The sequence below is a fragment of the Dreissena polymorpha genome, chromosome 9 (genome assembly GCF_020536995.1).
Source record: "Dreissena polymorpha isolate Duluth1 chromosome 9, UMN_Dpol_1.0, whole genome shotgun sequence".
Classification (NCBI taxonomy): domain Eukaryota; kingdom Metazoa; phylum Mollusca; class Bivalvia; order Myida; family Dreissenidae; genus Dreissena; species Dreissena polymorpha.
The window spans coordinates 103356631-103376622 of NC_068363.1; the positions used below are offsets into that span (position 1 = coordinate 103356631).

At 36.9% G+C, this 19992-nt stretch overlaps 1 protein-coding gene across 1 annotated transcript in view; it reads left to right on the forward strand.

The window, feature by feature from the left end:
• Positions 1–207: 207 nt before the first annotated feature.
• Positions 208–19992, forward strand: part of LOC127844581 (coiled-coil domain-containing protein 102A-like) — a 28283-nt gene continuing 8498 nt past the window's right edge. The window contains exons 1-7 of the mRNA XM_052374948.1: positions 208–314; positions 2247–3004; positions 11383–11491; positions 12816–12932; positions 13223–13327; positions 16793–16897; positions 18277–18447. Of these exons, the coding sequence (XP_052230908.1) occupies positions 2271–3004; positions 11383–11491; positions 12816–12932; positions 13223–13327; positions 16793–16897; positions 18277–18447 (1341 nt within the window). The 5' untranslated portion in view covers positions 208–314; positions 2247–2270. The remainder of the gene's footprint in view (positions 315–2246; positions 3005–11382; positions 11492–12815; positions 12933–13222; positions 13328–16792; positions 16898–18276; positions 18448–19992) is intronic.

Consider the following 19992-nt stretch of genomic DNA (forward strand, 5'->3'; position numbering starts at 1 on the left):
CTATAAGCACATTTAATTTCACATTAATAATAAAGCGCAATTAAAAAACGTATTTTTCATTGCAATATAACTTAATATATTCATCTTATATTGTATTGTATCAATAAAAAGCAACACAAATATATTCATATTATATTGTATTGTATCAATAAACAGCATGTCCGTATGTGCATGACTTTTTATAACACTTTTTGGCTTCTAAGGTCATTGGAGTTGAGTGTACTGTATCCTAAAGTATAGGCTCTTGGGGGGAAATGCAAAACACAAACACTAATAATTTGACATTATAATTTCCGTGGCATTTACCATTTCAGGTAATATTTTAAATACATATTATCATTAATTAGCAAGCAAAATATATTTAGCAAATCACAGAAGTTTGACGAAAGATATACTATACTATTAATCGTACATATTTAAAGTAACACATATTTTCGCGACCACTTCATATAACTCTATTGAACTATTATTTGAGTGAATCAATCTATGATTTGAAATGATCTTAAAACAAAATCAATTAAATTTCGAATTTTATCTGATACATACATTAAGATCAATGCCAAGTTATATAGATAAAATTCATCAAGATATTGATTTTTATTGAATGTTTTTTTTTTACTTTAATTAACTTTCATGAAATGAATACATGTAGTAGTTTACTGCATTTTATCAGCAGTGTCCATTCTAGGCAGCATAATTTTTCCAATGATCCTGCATATTTTCAGCATGTGTGCAGAAAATCAGTGGACGTGATATCTAGGAGAATTTACTAAAGATCAAATCGATATCGACGGTCCCGAAAATGTATATAGCTGATAACTGATTGTTTGTCAATGAAATTAACTTACCCAACTTAAGCCCGCTAAAAGGCTGAGCAGTGTTGTGTTAAAAAATATTGACCACTGTGAGCTTACACTTTGAATGAGCAACAGCAGTCGTAGGCAGTCAATAACGTCATTGAAATCATGCAGACTTAGTGTAACGTAATTACCATAAGTGCATGGTTTTGTGGCAGTTTGTTGGCTTTGTTATACCTATCATTCTAATCGAACCCTACAATGTACACCTCCACTATGAAATCCTGTCCAGTTTCTAAGAAAACTGATGATTGCAACCTGGTGCAATCCTTGTGGAAAGTTTGAATTTCATGCTTAATAATAATATTGTCAAAACGTTTATTGGACACGTAAAGCATTCAAACAAATTATCCTTTAATTCATTACACACAACTGTAAACATTTTGTTTAATTCTCAAATGAGCAAAATTACGTTTTTATGCCGAAATACACTTATGAATCTTTATGTTAACGTGACGTAAACAAATTATAGCTTCAAATAAACAGTGATCATGTCTTTTGTGTTGATCCTTTATCTTGATTAAAAGCAAGTGAAAATCAGGTTGTACAAGGTCATGGCATTCCCATGGAAAGTGTGGATGTATCAATGTAAAGCCATTTTAGTTTTTAAGTCAAGTCAGTGCAATACTATGGAAAGTGCTGTTAAATTTTACAGCAGTTACCATAGTATTTCGCTGACTTGACGGTATGTTATGTTTTTTATGGTAAAACAATTGAACTTAAAATCTTAAATGTATAAACATGGTATTTGATAATGTTTCCAACTGGCAAGTGAGGGTGGAATTTCCTCTCTATTTTTGGTTTTCTAGAATACAACTGTAGACGCTGCATCAGTGCACGTTCCTTGTGAAAAATTACAGATTATATGCTAAGTTGGTTGGGAAAATATAAGCTTTAATGATTATGCATACACAAGGCATTCAGTTTTCCTCAGATGTAATATGTTAATTGTCATTTACCAGTATTAATTGCATGACGTAGAAAGAATTATCTTTTAAAATCTTGTTAAGACAACTCAAAATTGACAAAATGGATACCAACTTAATTATGATAACTGATTAAACTTTGTTGTAACTACATGTATTTCATCAGATAGTGTGTCTACAATATCCTCACACATTTAAAATACTATGTAAAATAGTGTGAGGTATAAGTTGCAGTAGAATTTATAATGCCTTGCTATATGAACAGCTCACCTAGCTTTTATAGTGACGTTGAGTGTTTGCCTAAGCCCTTGAAATCTGGAGGGCCTTGTTTAAGTCCCATTTGTGTTCAGGGATATAAAAGTAATAAATTTCATTCTTTTAATAAACAATTTGTTCACATCATGCTTGTTTACTTATATTCACTCTGATTATTTTATATTTATTCATATCTTTTTTGAATCAGTTTGGCATAAGCTGGAAACACATAATGAGTCAGAAACTACCACAGGGCCCAGGCCCCAAAGGGGATGTCTCATACCTAAGGGCCACTCCTGGACCCCAGTTCCCAGTAGCCCCCTCCCCCCTGCCAGCCATGGATGGTAACCATGGTAACCACATGATGAATGCTCATCCCCAACAACACAGCGTTAACAGCGACCTTGAGGACAAGCTCGAACTTCAGCAGCGGGAATTGGACGAAATCCGGGCACGGGCATCACAAATGGAGAAAACAATGCGCTGGTGGTCGGACTGTACTTCAAACTGGAGAGAAAAGTGGAGTAAAGTGAGAAATGAAAGGAACAAGGCTCGAGAGGAGAATAGACAGCTCAGAGGGAAGCTTGACTTGCTGATTAAGGAAAACAACTCACTAAAAAGAGAGAAAGAAGAACTGGTTAACAGCAATAAAACAAACACTGACAAAAATGTTGAAAAGAAATTAGATTTAACCTCTAATTCTGCATCTAATTCTGCGGTTGTTGGTCATGGTATTGTTCATGAAGGAACTACCGAAAACGCAGTGGTAAATTTATCTGATGAGAGTGTGCAATCTAAAGTGAAAACAACACCAGTAAAAAGTCCATTGAAAGATTCTGGTTCTCAAACACCAGATGAGTTTGAGCGAAAAGTCAAGGAAAGTGGACCTGGTATGAAGGAAGATAAGCTGACACTAATGGAACTGAGGCTGAATGAATCTCAAAAGACAATCTCAGGAGAAAGGGAGTAAGTAGGCAAAGGGCAGGGCTTGAATTCAAGGTGGTTTTGAAGCAAATAACTTTCAAATTTTGTCACTCGACATTCAAAATTTCAGCAATTAAGTTTAATTATTTAAGAATGAACTTATTTTAGTGAATTATTCAAACATAGGCATTGTGCATAGAATGACTTGGAATATAAAAACCGGTACCTTTAAATTACTGATATACATGTATTTCTTTTCAATTTATAGAATGCAAAGACTAAGGGCATAGTGTCATGTCCTAAAATTACTTTCAAAAGTGGAAGCCAGGAAGTTAAGAATAGAGTATTCTAAATTTAATGCAAGCCCTGTATTGTTTACTTAGCTTTTTAGCTCATCTATTTTTTGAAAAAAAAATGAGCTATTGTCATCACCTTGGCGTCGGCGTCCGGTTAAGTTTTGCGTTTAGGTCCACTTTTCTCATAAAGTATCAATGCTATTGCATTCAAACTTGGTACACTTACTTACTATCATGAGGGGACTGGGCAGGCAAAGTGAGATAACTTTGGCTTGCATTTTGGCAGAATTATGTGCCCTTTTTATACTTAGAAAATTGAAAATTTTGGTTAAGTTTTGTGTTTAGGTCCATTTTATTCCATAAGTATCAAAGCTATTGCTTTCATACTTGCAACACTTACTAACTATCATAAGGGGACTGTGCAGGCAAAGTTATGTATCTCTGACTGGCATTTGGACAGAATAATGTGCCCTTTTTATACTTAGAAAATTGAAAATTTGGTTAAGTTTTGTGTTTAACAGGGCTCTCGCTAGGATTTTAAAACAGGAGTCCATGGACTCCTTCCTTGGAAAAAGAGTCCAAAAGAAAAAAGTAGGAGTCCAAAAGGAAAAAGAAGGAGTCCAAAAGGAAAAAGTAGTAGTCCAGTTGTATTTTGCACACATCTTCAAATTTACAGCAAAATATACATAATTTTCTTATTGGTTTTATTATTAAAAACCTACATTGCACTAGTCCTTCCTTGAATGTCTAGTTTTAATCAGTCGTCATGAAACAATCAACAAAACACATTTTGAGCTCATCTATTTTTTGAAAAAATAAAAGAGCTATTGTCATCACCTTGGCGTCAGCATCAGCGTCGGGGTTCGGTTAAGTTTTGTGTTTAGGTCCACTTTTCTCAGAAAGTATCAATGCTATTGCATTCAAACTTGGTACACTTACTTGCTATCATGAGGGGACTGGGCAGGCAAAGTTAGATAACTTTGTTAAGTTTTGTGTTTAGGTCCATTTTATTTCTTATAAAGTATCAAAGTTATTGCTTTCATACTTGCAACACTTACTATCATAAGGGGACTGTGCAGGCAAAGTTATGTAACTCTGACTGGCATTTTGACAGAATAATGTGCCCTTTTTATACTTAGAAAACACTTACTAACTATCATAAGGGGACTGTGCAGGCAAAGTTATTTAACTCGGACTGGAATTTTGACAGACTTATGTGCCCTTTTTATACTTAGAAAATTGAAAATTTGGTTAAGTTTTGTGTTTAGGTCCACTTTATTCCTAAAGTATCAAAGCTATTGCTTTCATACATGCAACACTTACTAACTATCTTAAGGGGACTGTACAGGCAAAGTTATGTAACTCTGACTGGCATTTTGACAGAATTATGGGCCCTTTACATGTAGAAATTGAAAATTTGATTTAAGTTTTGTGTTTTGGTCCACTTTACTCCTAAAGTATCATAGATATTGCTTTCATACTTGGAACACTTGCAAACTATCATAAGGGGACAGTACAGGACAAGTTGCATTACTCTGAATGTCATTTTGACGGAATTATGGCCCTTTTTTGACTTAGTAACTTTGAATACATGGTTACATTTTGTGTTTAGATCCACTTCACTTCTAAAGTATCAAGGCTATTGCTTTTAAACTTAAAATACTTTCATGCTATCATGAGGATACTGTACCTGGCGAGTTGAATTTTACCTTGACCTTTGAATGACCTTGACTTTCAAGGTCAAATTATTAAATTTTGCTAAAATTGCCATAACTTCTTTCTTTATGATTAGATTTGATTGATACTTTGACAAAACAACTCGTACCTGACATACCACAATAGACTCCACCCAAACCATCCCCCACGCCTCCCCGAACCCCCCTTCAATCCCCCCCATTTAAAAAAAAAATTAAAGATCATCTAATAAATGACCACCACACCCTCACACTATACCCCCCCCCCCATCCCAAAAAAAAAATCTTTATGTCCCCGGTAGGGTGGCATATAGCTGTTGAACTTTAACTTTGGCCATTACTGTTTCAATTTTCAGGGTTTTTTTTACCCGATTTTATAGCCGAAATTTGGCTATGTTCCCAATCCCAAAAAGTATACTTTTTTAAAAAATGTGGCAAAAAATTCCCAATTTCCAAAAAAAAAAAAATTTTTTTTTTTTAGAAAGAAGTGTCTAATGAGTATTTAATCTCAATTTTAATTCAATTACATCTAACAAAGTATTATATGATTTTGTTCTTTTAATTTGAATGATTATTAAGAGTTATATCAAATTAAGTATTTCCTTTATCTGTGGACTTTTCTTGTGGAAAAAAGGCTAATGAATTTATTTTCCCAATTTCATGAAAATGCCGATACAATTCCCAATTCCAAAGCCATGGGCTATCTTCCCGAAAAGTGGGAAAAAAACCTGCTTTTGAAGATGGCAACTTGATATTTGGCATGCATGTGTATCACATGGAGCTGAACATTTTGAGTGATGAAAGGTGAAGGTGAAGGTCATCCTTCAAGGTCAATTGTCAAATATATGTCGTCTGTCCGTCCGAAAACTTTGAAGCTGCACATTTTGAGTGGTGGAAGTTCAAGGTCAATGTCATCCTTTAAGGTCAAGGTCATCCTTCAATGTCAAAGGTAAAAGAAAAATAAATAATTTCAAAGCGGGGTTCTCATGAAGCTGCACATTTTGAGTGGTGGAAGTTCAAGGTCAAGGTCATTCTAAAAGGTCAAGGTCATCCTTCAAGGTCAAAGTTAAAAAAAATATTTTCAAAGCGGCATTATCATGAAGCTGCACATTTGGAGTGGTGGAAGGTCAAGGTCATTCTTCAAGGTCAAAGTCATCCTTCAAGGTCAAAGGTAAAAAAATAAATAATTTCAAAGCGGCCTTATCATGAAGCTGCTCATTTTGAGTGCTGGAAGTTCAAGGTCATCCTTCAAGGTCAAGGTCATCCTTCGAGGTCAAAGTTAAAAAAAATACATATAAAAATTCAAAGTGGCGTTATCATGAAGCTGCACATTTTGAGTGGTGGAAGTTCAAGGTCAAGGTCATCCTTCAAGGTCAAGGTCATCCTTCAAGGTCAAGGTCATCCATCAAGGTCAAGGTCATCCTTCAAGGTCAAAGGTAACAAAAAAAATTCAAAGCGGCGTTCTCATGAAGCTGCAAATTTTGAGTGGTGGAAGTTCAAGGTCAAGGTTGTTCTTCAAGGTCAAGATCATCCTTCAAGGTCAAAGGTAAAAAAAAAATCAAAGCGGTGTTATCATGAAGCTGCACATTTTGAGTGGTGGAAGTTCAAGGTCAAGGTCATCCTTCAAGGTCAAGGTCATCCTTCAAGGTCTAAGGTAAAAAAAAATAATTTCAAAGCGGCGTTCTCATAACACTGCATATTTTGAGTGGTGTAAGTTCAAGGTCAAGGTCATCCTTCAAGGTCAAAGGTAAAAAAAACACAATTTTTTTTTTCAAAGCGTCGCAATAGGGGGCATTGTGTTTCTGACAAACGCATCTCTTGTTTTTTTCAAACATGGTTGAAAAACACAAATATTTATTTTTATTATTTTATGTTTGAAATACCGTCCAACCCTCCCACCCAAGAATCCTCCCCCCCTCCAAAAAAAAAATTTTTTTTTTGCATTTTTGGAAGATAAATTTGATAATGTAAGAAATGACCACACCCCACACTATACAACCCTCTCCACTCCACCCCTCCCTCCTTTGTGATTGAAAATGAGATAGGTCCCTACACCTTTAAAAAAAAATAGATGAGCGGTCTGCACCAGCAAGGCGGTGCTCTTGTTTAGCTCACCTGATTGCTCAGGTGAGCTATTTTAACCGGTGTAGCTGATCCGTGGTCTAGTGGTAACACACTGGCTTCACAATCCAGAGATCGCTGGTTCGATCCCCCGCTGCACCTAACCTACTAACTCGTCTTTCGCATGAGACGTTAAACCGAGGTGCAGTGTACTAGGTGCTATACACCGGGCACTAAAAGACCCAGGGTCACCTCTGGAACGGGGTGTCTCCTGTATCTTGCACTTTCCCCCGTAACCAACTAACACGTCTTTCTGGGGGCGATGGCCATATGGGAGACAATCCCGGTGCACTCGATAAAAAATAAGGAAAAAAAAACGGTCTTTGTCCGTCGTACATCCGTCCGTCCGTCAGTTAACATTTGTTAGTAAACACTCTAGAGGCCACATTTATTGTCTGATATTTATGAAACTTGCTCAGACGCTTCGTCCCAATGAAATCTCGGTCGAGTTCGAAACTGGGTCGTGCTGGGTCAAAAACTAGGTCACTAGGTCCAAAAAGAGAAAAAACTTGTAAACACTGTAGAAGTCACATTTCATGCCCAATCTTCATATAACTTTGTCAAAATGTTTGTCTTAATGCTTTGTTGGTTGAGTTCAAAAGTGGTTCTGGTCGGTTGAAAAACATGGCCGCCAGTGGGCGGAGCAGTTTTCCTTATTTGGCTTTAGAGAAACCTTGTAAACACTCTGGAAGTCACAATTTTTGCCCAATCATCATGAAAGTTGGTCAAAACATTGGTTTTATTGATTTCTCGAACGAGCTCGAAAATTGTCCAGATCGGTTGAAAAACATGGCCGCCAGTAAGCAGGGCATTTTTCTCTATATGTATATAGTGAAAACATGTCAACACTCTAGAAGTCACATATTTGGCCCAATTTTCATGAAATTTTGTCAGTATTTTGTTTCCTAGATACGCGTGTAAAGTTTAAAAATGGTAACTCATAACTTCTATGTCCCTTGAGATATAACCTTCATATTTGGTATGCATGTGTATATGGACAAGGCCTTTTCTTACGCACACAATTTTTTACCCCTGTGACCTTTACCTTAGTTAGGGTCCGTGTTTAGGTTTCGAAATCTGCGTTTAGGTTTCGAAAAATGCTCATAACTTCTATTTCCCTTGAGATATAACCTTCATATTTGGTATGCATGTGTATATGGATAAGGCCTTTCCATATGCATACAATTTTTTACCCCTGTGACCTTTACCTTGAAGTCAGGGTCCTTGTTTAGGTTTCGAAATCTGTGTTTAGGTTTCGAAAAATGCTCATAACTTCTATGTCCCTTGAGATATAACCTTCATATTTGGTATGCATGTTTATATAGACAAGGCCTTTCCATACGCACACAAATTTTGACCCCTGTGACCTTGACCTTGAACTTAGGGTCCATGTTTAGGTTTCGAAATCTGCATTTAGGTTTCGAAAAATGCTATAACTTCTATCAAAGGTTTTTTTGGGGCATATGTCATCCTATGGTGACAGCTCTTGTTTTTAGCTCATCTGATTGCTCAGGTGTGCTTTTGTGACTAGTCTTTGTCCGTTGTCCATCTGTCCACATTTGTTCGTAAACACTCTAGAGGCCACATTTATTGGCCAATCTTCATGAAACTTGGTCAGAAGACTTGTCCAAATGAAATCTCGATCGAGTTTGAAACTGGGTCATGTTGAGCCAAAAACTAGGTCAATAGGTCAAAATAAAAAAAGCTTGTAAACACTGTAGAAGTTACATTTAATGCCCAATCATCATGTAACTTTATCAATATGTCTGTGTTAATGATATGTTGGTTGAGTTCAAAAGTGGTTCCGGTTCATTGAAAAACATGGCCACCAGTGGGCGAGGCAGTTTTCCTTATATGACTATAGAGAAACCTTGTAAACACTCTAGAAGTCACAATTTTTGCCCAACCATCATGAAAGTTAATCAAAACATTTTTTTATTGATATATCGGAAGAGTGTGAAAATGGTCCAGATTGGGGAAAAACATGGCGGCCAGTGGGCGGGGCATTTTTCTCTATATGTATATAGTGAAAACATGTGAACACTGTAGCAGTCACATTTTTTGCCCAATTTTCATGAAATTGGGTCAGAACATTTGTTTTCTTGATACGAGAGTTGAGTTGGAAAATGGTTCCGGTCAGTTGAATAACATGGCTGCCAGGGGGGGGGCAGTTTTCTTATATTTATATAGTAAAAAAAGCTTGTGAACACTCTATAAGTCACATTTTTTGCCCAATCATCATGAAACGTGGTGAATAGATTTGTTTTATATATATCTCAGATAAGTTTGCAAATGGTCCTGATGGGTCAATAAACATGGCTGCTAGGGGGGTTGGGCAGTTTTCCTTAGTGACTTAAAGAGAGAAACCTTGTGATCGAACACTAGTCAATACATTGGTTTTATTGATTTCTTGGACAAGTTGGAAAATGGCTCAGATCGTGAAACACACTTTTTAGCCCACCTGATTGCTCAGGTTAGATTTTAGGATTGGTCTTTGTCATCTGTCTGTCCGTCCGTCCACATTTGGTTTGTAAACACTCTAGCTTTCACATTTCTCAAGCATTCTTTATCAAAGTTGCCGAAAGATCTCAGTCAAGTTTGATGATGAGCAAAATCACATAATTAATGCCATAATTATTGCCCTTAGATTGTCCAAATTTTCATTATATTATACAAAATCATTGTAAGCAAAGTTTGATGTTTGGGGGGGGGGGTCAACTCAAAATATAGGTCACCATTTCAAATCTTACAAAAACAAAAACACTCCCTACGCCAGAGTTTTGGTTCAATAATGATGAAACTTGACCAGGATGTTTGTCTTGTCAATATCTAGGTCATGTTTGACATTAGGTAAAGATTGAATGAACGGACTCTCTCAGGTGAGCGAACTAGGGCCATCTTGGCCCTCTTGTTTAAAGAAAAGGCATGCTAATCTTCTAGACCTCTTGCTGGTGTCTGTGTTATAAATCCAGTCAGGCCTTGACTATAATAAAGATTTATTGAAAATAATCATCAAGTTAAATTGCAGTCTTACAAATGTATACATATATTATTAGTAAAAAAAAGTCAGTGATTTTTTCTTCCTTATTAAGTACCCAGTACCATTAAAAGGCACTTTCCCAATCCAGGAAAAATCTTATAATTCCCAATTGCTGTGAAAATTCCCAAAAGAATGGAAACTTGCGCCAATCTTTTTCTATAAGTGCATTATCTGCAAGTGCACAAATAAATTGCGCGCTGAAACTTATTTTTCCCAGTTTGCACAGTAAATTTACTGGTACTGTTTCCAAAACAAAACTCATCGCTGGAAATATAAGCATGTATTAGTTTTCATAAAAAATACACATTAAACACATTCCTGATTAACAATAACAACTATTTCAAAAAAACAAACAGACATGCAAATATTAGTTTTTTTAAATCTACTTCACATTTTGTTTTGCTTTATAACATTGTTGTTATTGACAACATATAAAAAATGTTTTCTGAACATTGGCTAACGTCCATGTTAAACAATTGAATCTGTATCTACATAAATGTATACCTGTTGACATTGTATGAGCCACATTCTGGGAATATTTGACTTAACCCTTTGCATGCTGGGAAATTTGTCTTCTGCAAAAATGTTGTCTGCTAAATTTCTAAAATTAGCATTTTCTTCAAATTTCTTTTAAAGAATACTATCAGAAAAGCAAACAGTTTGGATCCTGATGAGACGCCACTTTTTGTGGCGTCTCATCTGGATCCAAACTGTTTGCAAAGGCCTTTAAAATTCGGTTCCCGCACTGAAAGGGTTAATGCGTCTGCGTACATGTAGCGTCAACCCAGGGAAGACATTTTCAGATTTTATTGATTTTAATAAAGGAATCTCCTCTTAGCAAAAAATCAGTTAAGGCCAAAAGTGTCGACCATGATAAGCCTATCCGGAATACACAGGCTAATTTGAGATGATACTTTACGCACATGCATTGAGCCCAGTTTTCCCAGAACAAAGCTCATATTGTGTTGTTTTGCAGAACAAAGCTCATATTGTGTTGTTTTGCAGAACAAAGCTCATATTGTGTTGTTTTGTAGAACAAAGCTCATATTGTGTTGTTTTGCAGAACAAAGCTCATATTGTGTTGTTTTGCAGAACAAAGCTCATATTGTGTTGTTTTGTAGAACAAAGCTCATATTGTGTTGTTTTGCAGAACAAAGCTCATATTGTGTTGTTTTGCAGAACAAAGCTCATATTGTGTTGTTTTGCAGAACAAAGCTCATATTGTGTTGTTTTGCAGAACAAAGCTCATATTGTGTTGTTTTGCCACAGAGAGAAGACCCAGCTAGTGAGATCCCTGGAGGACGTCAGACATGAGCTAGCGAGTCTGCGAGTAAGATATGAGGAGCTCAAACAGTCCAAACAGGAACTGGAAATACAGGTACAGCTGGCAGGGAAGTTCTTGGCCTGTACTCATGGGGGCTGGATCACTGGGGGAAGCTGGCCTGGGCCAGAGGTCGTATTCCAGAAACTTCAAAGTCATTTCTTAAATATTTTCACTTAAGTTCAAAATTGCAATGTTTTGTATTTGTTTGCTAAATAAAGACATGCATGTTTTTTGGTATTCTTCAAATAACATTGACATAATGATGTTATTTTGATACAATTCTCGATGCCTAACTATTGCAGTATGAAATGAAACATTTATGAAAAATTCTCAATTTAAGGATACAAATAAAATTTAACTTAAGATGCTTCTGGATTACCACCCCTATATTAGCCTGTGCAGAGAAGCGACCTGCACTGGCTAATCTGGGACTACACATAACGTAGCCTTTTCCAAAATGAGGCTCATGTTTTATGCATTTTTAAGCAAGTTGCAAAAGTATGCAGGTAAAAAAAGAATTATAAGGAATGTTCAGGTGTTTGTATGACACTTTCATACTTCATGCTGAGATTCTATTCAGATTTGAGTTATGCTTTGATTCTGTCTATTTTGAATAAAATTTTTACTTGTTTAAATTTATGAAAAAAGTTATGACAACAATAAGTCAGTGTATGATTATCCCCATTATTTACTATTTGGGAAATGTTACTGTTATCATGGCATGTTTTTTGAAGCTGTTAACCCAGCTTTCACCTTCAATGATCTTTACATAATGCCAGTAGACCGAAATGAATACATACACAATATTCCTTTAGCTGATTTGAGCATAATCTCCTGGAACATTGGCAACATCACTGCGTCTGTTGAGTGTACATGTAGGATGTTACACTTAACAGTGAAAGGAAATGTGTACCACGCTCTGCATGTTCATACGAAATAAAGACATACCCCTTGGTCCAGGTACAATTACGCATTGCTGATAAATGCCATCGCCAAGACTTTCAGGGTTAGGGCTAGATCAGTAAATAGTCAGAGGAAGACATAATGTACTACATATCAATAAACACATTATGTTGATAGCACACTATTGCTTTCAAGATTTCACAAGAGGCAGTTGTAACAGCGTTATTTGGAAAGAAAACAGCATCTTAATCAAATATCAACCATACACATGTATGTTTCGATGACAAAGAAATATTCTTAAAAAGCCATGTGAGGACACAATGGTGTGATATCACTTAGTAAAATTTGTATCTACAAATACTAATATGTAGTTTAATATATGTGTACTTCATAACAAACATTTCATGCAGTGAATATGCGACTATTCATTGAAAAAAGACACAATAAAACTTGTACTTGTACTTGACATTTGCAGCTGGAGAGGGTTAAGGAGCAACACCAGGATGACCTTGGAAGGTTGACCTCTGACCTTCAGGATGAGCAGACGTCAAGGTCAAGCATGGACAGGAGACTCAGTGAACTGAGAGTGGAGGTACATGACACTAAATAATATACTGTAAAATCATTTGTATTTGTTGTAGGACATTTTGTGTGTTTTCAAAAAGTGACTTTTTCGTTGACACTTTAATTAGTGTATTTCTGAATTTAGGGAAAAAGAAATAATTTTGAATCTGTCATTTTATTTGTTTTTGTGTTTAAAATGTGATCAACCCACGAAATTAACAACAATAAATTTCACATGAATAATGATGACTTTACAATATAGTCACTCCAGTGAACAACTCAAGTTAATGCAATTTGTTGTCTCTGTTGCACATAAAGCTTGAGAAGCTGCAGCGGGAGAATGCAGACGAATGGGGTCGGCGGGAGCGTCTAGAGACGGATAAGTTATCATTGGAGCGCGACAACAAGAAGCTGAGATCGCAGGTCAGTGTTTATTTTCAGCAATTTGGAAATGGTGCCTAGGCCATTTGGCTTGGGAAATATCATGTGGTTTTGATTAAAATTGTGATATAAGTGCTATTGTGTGTATTTTTTGCTAAAAAAATAATTTAAAATTGAGAATTCAAGTGCTTTCAATGATATTAGCTCACTTGAGGACATAGTACATCGAAAATGGTTTCGGTCTGTTAAAAAAACATGGCTGCCAGAGGACATGGCTTTTTCCTATTTATGGCTATAGTAAAACCTCTTTAACACTTTAAGTCACATTGTTTGTCCAATCTTCATGAAACTTGGTCAGAACAGTGTTTTTAATGATATCTAAGCTTATTTTGAAAATAGTTTTGTTCTGTTTAAAAAGATGGCCGCCTTGGGGGGGGGGGCATTTTTCTTTATATGGCTCTAGTCAACCCTTGTTCACACTCAAGAAGTCACATTTATGGTCCAATCTTTATTAAACTTTGTAAGAATATTTGTTTTAAGGATATCTCTGCTGAGTTTGAAAATGGTTACGTTGGTTAAAAAACATGGCCGCCAGAGGGATGGACATTTTTAACCAGGTTTTCCGAAGGAAAAAACTGGTTATTAGATTGGCGAATGCGGGCTGGCTGGCTGGCTTGCTGGCTGGCTGGCTGGCAGGCTGGCGGGCGGGCGGAACAAGCTTGTCCGGGCCATAACTATGTCGTTCATTGTCAGATTTTAAAATCATTTGGCACATTTGTTCACCATCATTGGACGGTGTGTCGCGCGAAATAATTACGTCGATATCTCCAAGGTCAAGGTCACACTTTGAGTTCAAAGGTCAAAAATGGCCATAAATGAGCTTGTCATGGCCATAACTATGTCATTCATTGTGAGATTTTTAAATCATTTGGCACATTTGTTCACCATCATGGGACGGTGTGTCACACGAAAGAATCACGTCAATATTTCCAATGTCAAGGTCGCCACGACTAAAAATAATTTTTTTTTAAAAACAAACTTACAAAGGGGGTTAATTTTGTTTGTTCATTTCAAAAGTTCAGTTTGAGTTTTCTCCCTTTATCAGATTTTTTTTTCACAATGAAAACCTGGTTTTGTGACAATTTTGTCCCTTGTCCTTAAATGGCTATATTGAAACCCTGTAAACACTCTAGAATTCACATTTAAAGTACTATCTGAATGAAACTTAGTCAGAACACTTATTATAATGACTTCTTGTTGGAGTTTAACAATTCTTCTGGTTTGTTTGTTTCTTGAAAAACATGGCCACAGGAGGCGGGGGAAGTCAGTTTTCCTTAAATGGCTTAAGTCACTTTTTTGTTGTCCAATCTTTATGAATCAGCTTTGCACTTTTTAGCTCACATGAGCACAACATGCTCATGGTGAGCTTTTGTGATCGCCTTTTGACTGTCGTCTGTTGTCCGTTGTGCGGTGTCAACATTTGTCTTGTTAACTCTCTAGAGGGCACATTTATTGTCCAATCTTCATGAAATTTTGTCAGAAGATTAGTCTCAATGATATCTTGGATGAGTTCGAAAATGGAAACGTTTGCTTGAAAAACATGGCTGCCAATGGGCGGGGCATTTTTCCTTATATGGCTTTAAATGGCTATAGTAAAATCTTGTTAACACTCTAGAGGCCACATTTATTGTCTGATCTTCATGAAACTTTGTCAGAAGATTCATCCCAATAATATCTTGGATGAGTTCGAAAATGACGCTGGTTGGTTGAAAAACATGGCCACCAGGGGGCGGGGCATTTTTCCTTATATGGCTATAGTAAAACCTTGTTAACACTCTAGAGGCCACATTTATTTTTGGATCTTCATGAAACTTGCTCAGAAGATTTGTCCCGATGATATCTTGGATGAGTTCAAAAATGGTAACCTTTGCTTGAAAAACATGGCTGCCAAGGGGCGGGGCATTTTTCCTCTAGAGGCCGCATTTATTGTCCAATCTTCATGAAACTTGGTCAGAATATTCATCCCAATAATATCTTGGACAAGTTCTAAAATGATGCCGGTTGGTTGAAAAACATGGCAGCCAGGGGTGGGGCCTTTTTTCCTAATATGGCTATAGTAAAACCTTGTTAACACTCTAGAGGCCACATTTATTGTCCAATCTTTATGAAATTTGGTCAGAAATATTGTCTTATTGATATTTTGGATGAGTTTGAAAATGGTTACGTTTGATAGAAAAACTAGCTGCCAAGGGGCGGGGCATTTTTCCATATATGGCTATATATGGCTATAGTAAAATCTTGTTAACACTCTAGAGGCAACATTTATAGTCCAATCTTCATGAAACTCGGTCAGAAGATTCATCCCAATAATATCTTAGACGAGTTCAAAAATGATGCCGGTTGGTTGAAAGACATTGCCACCACAGGGGCGGGGCATTTTTCCTAATATTGCTATAGTATAACCTTGTTAACACTCTAGAGGTCACATTTTCCGATCATCATGAAACTTGGTCAGAAGATTTGTCCCAATGATATCTTGGATGAGTTGGAAAATAGTTTTGGTTGCTTTAGAAACATGGCCACCAGGGGGCGGGGCATTTTTCCTTATATGTCTATAGTAAAACCTTGTTAACACTCTAGAGGCCACATTTATTGTCCAGTCTTCATGAAATTTGGTCAGAAGATTGGTCTCAATGATATCTTGGATTAGTTAGAAAATAATTATGTTTGCTTGAAAAACATGGCTTCCAATGGGCGGAGAAATTATTGTTATATGGCTATAGTAAAATCTTGTTAACACTCTAGAGGCCACATTTACTGTCCGTTCATCATGAAACTTGGTCAGAAGATTCATCCCGATAATATATTGGACGAGTTCAAAAATTATGCCTGTTGGTTGAAAAACATGGCTGCCAGGGGGCGGGACATTATTCCTTATATGGCTATAGTAAAACCTTGTTAACACTCTAGAGGCCACATGTATTTTCTGATCTTCATGAAACTTGGTCAAAAGGTTTGTCCCAATAATATCATGTTATCTCAGGTGAGCGACTTTGGGCCTTTCAGGCCCTCTTGTTTAGTATAGTGTAGTTCCTTAGGGTCTCAGGTGAGCACCTTAGGAACCATGGCCATTTTGTATTTATTATGGTTCATCATACAGAGCTCATTAGGAAATGAATTTAATATAGTTACACATATATAATATTTTGAAACCTTTGATTTGGGCATTTTAAGTCACTCATCTGGGAAAAATATATACTTTTGAGATTTGGGATGGGGCCAATTGATAAATGTGAGATTTGGGATGGGGCCAATTGATAACAAATGTGAGATTTGGGATGGGGCCAATTGATAACAAATGTGAGATTTGGGATGGGGCCAATTGATAACAAATGTGAGATTTGGGATGGGGCCAATTGATAACAAATGTGAGATTTGGGATGGGGCCAATTGATAAAAATGTGAGATTTGGGATGGGGCCAATTGATAACAAATGCACCACTGCAGGTGAGCGACCTAGAGGAGCAGGTGGAGAGGAAGAGCAACCACGCCTCCACGGTGGTCAACAAAGACCTCAAGACACTGCAGGCCGAGGTCTCAGAGAGGAATAAGGTAGGGGTAGTACCAGGCTGTGTTTGTCTGATATTTTATACTACTTATAATTGTCTGTCTGTCGTTTGTCTGTCTGCTGGTACTGTTTTCACTCTTAATGTCAACAAGGCTTTGCTTTTCATGCCCCCGGATTGAATGATCTGGGGTAAATTGTTTTTTGCCTGTCTGTCTGTCTGTCTGTCTGTCATTGCATGTGTGTGTCCCAAAACTTTAATCTTGGCTATAACTTTTGCAATATTGAAGATACTTGATATTTGGCATGCCTTGCAGCTTCAAAGCGCAGAAGGGGGCATTTTGTTTCAAAAACACAGCTTTTGTTGATATTTTGAATTACTGATGAGCCTTGCTTTGGGAAAAAGGTGCTTAATGCACATGAGTAAAGTGTCGTCCCATATAAGCCTCTGCCATTCAAACATACTCATCAGGGCCAACACTTTCCTCCCTTAACTAGTTTTTGCTAAGCAGATACTTGTTTTATACAAAAAATACCATACAAGCAGTGTTGTCTCTGACTAGCCTGTGCAGACTGCACTGGCTGTTGTAAGACCGATATAAAGGCACATGCATTTAGCCCCTTTTTCCTAGAGTGATTCTCAAATGATTGTTTATCTGTCTTTTTGTCTACTGGTATATGTTGGGTTTTCGTCAAACTTTTACTAAGCGTAAGAAAATGTCCGTAGTTTGTGATCAGAATATTCCCAGATAAATATAAATGGTAATATAATTGTATCATAACTCAGATAGTCCTTTGTATGCCCCCGTCTGTCTGTCTGCCCGTCACACTTTTGCTTTTAGGTTTCGAAAAATGCTCATAACATCTATGTCGCTTCAGATGTAACCTTCATATTTGTTATGCATGTGTATATAGACAAGGCCTTTCAATACCCACACAAATTTTGCACCTTTGACCTTGACCTTGAACTTAGGGTCCACGTTAAGGTTTCGAAATCTGCATTTAGGTTTCGAAAAAGCGTTTTTCTGGGGCATATGGCTGCCTATGGAGACAGCTCTTGTTTGTTTTTAAAAGACTTTTTGTTTGTCTGATGACTACCACTAAAGCAACAAAACATTTATCACCCGTATTAGCAAACGGAATACCTGGTAATTCGAAATTCAAATTCAAACACTTTTTCTTTTATGCAGTGTTTGGCAAATTTATTTAAATTACAAAATGAAATGTCATGTTTAATGTGAAAAAAGAACTGGTATATGTGTATATGAAAACTATAAAAATCTATATTAAAGCAAGAGCGCTTTGGAAACTCCTCTAAGATTTGTGGGTGAACATTTCAATTGTAAAAATGTTGATATCTCATCTCCATGCACTTTACTTACTTTTACCACAAGGATTACACAATTCTCTGTTGCCCTGTTAACAGGAGCTAGCAGACCTGAAGCATGCGCACTCGAAGCTGAAGAAGTCGTACCAGACCGGTGTGACAGACCTGGACCACAGCAAGCGTCGCTGTGAGCAGTTTGAGGCCGAGGTCAAGAAGCTGAGGTCTCGTGTAGAGGAGCTCAAACATGACCTGGCGGTCGCTGAGGATGAGGTGAACATGGCCTCGTTCTAGGAAACAGTGGCTTAATGCATGTGCATAATGTGTCAACCCAGATTAGCCTGTGCAGTCTGCTCAGTTTAATCAGAGACACTATCTGCTTTTAGCAAATTTTTTATTAAAGGAAGTATCTTCATAGCGAAAATCCAGGGTAGGTGAAAAGTGTTGTCCCCCATTAGCATGTGCGAACTGCACAGGCGAATAAGGGACGGCACTTTACACACATGCATTAAACCCTGTTATCTTTTTTTCTTTTTCTGAATCCTTTCTACACTTAGATAGTTTTTAGCTCATCTATTTAAAAAAAAAAAATTATGAGCTATTGTCATCACCTTGGCGTCGGCGTCCGGTTAAGTTTTGCGTTTAGGTCCACTTTTCTCAGAAAGTATCAATGCTATTGCATTCAAACTTGGTACACATACTTACTATCATGAGGGGACTGGGCAGGCAAAGTTAGATAACTCTGGCGTGCATTTTTACAGAATTTTGTGCCCTTTTTATACTTAGAAAATTGAAAATTTTGATTAAGTTTTGTGTTTAGGTCCATTTTATTCCTTAAGTATCAAAGCTATTGCTTTCATACTTGCAACACTTACTAACTATCATAAGGGGACTGTGCAGGCAAAGTAATGTAACTCTGACTGGCATTTTGACAGAATTATGTGCCCTTTTTATACTTAGAAAATTGAAAATTTGGTTGTGTTTTGTGTTTAAGTCCACTTTATTCCTACAGTATCAAAGCTATTGCTTTCATACTTGCAACACTTATTAACTATCGTAAGGGGACTGTGCAGGCAAAGTTATGTAACTCTGACTGGCATTTGGACGGAATTATGGGCCCTTTATACTTAGAAAATTGAAAGTTTGGTTAAGTTTTGTGTTTTGGTCCACTTTACCCCTAAAGTATCATAGATATTGCTTTCATACTTGGAACACTCGCAAACTATCATAAGGGTACAGTAAAAGGACAAGTTGCATAACTCTGGATGTCATTTTTACGGAATTATGGCCCTTTTTTGACTTAGTAACTTTGAATATATGGTTAAATTTTGTGTTTCGATCCACTTTACTTCTTAAGTATCAAGGCTATTGCTTTCAAACTTCAAATACTTTCATGCTATCATGAGGTTACTGTACCTGGCAAGTTGAATTTTACCTTGACCTTTGAATGACCTTGACTCTCAAGGTCAAATTATTAAATTTTGCTAAAATTGCCATAACTTCTTTCTTTATGATTAGATTTGATTGATACTTTGACAAAACTACTCTTACCTGACATACCACAATAGACTCCACCCAAACCATCGCCCGTGCCCCCCCTTCCCCCCCCTCCCCCCCCCCCCCCCCCGAATCCCCCCCCTATTTTTTTTTTTTTTTTTTAAGATCATCTCACAAATGACCACCACACCCTCACACTATACTATACCCCCCCCCCCTCCTCACCCCCTCCCCATTTTTTTTTTAAACGGTTAAAAAACAAAAACAAAACTATTTATTTTGATTATTTTATGTTTGAAATACCGTCCAACCATCGCACCC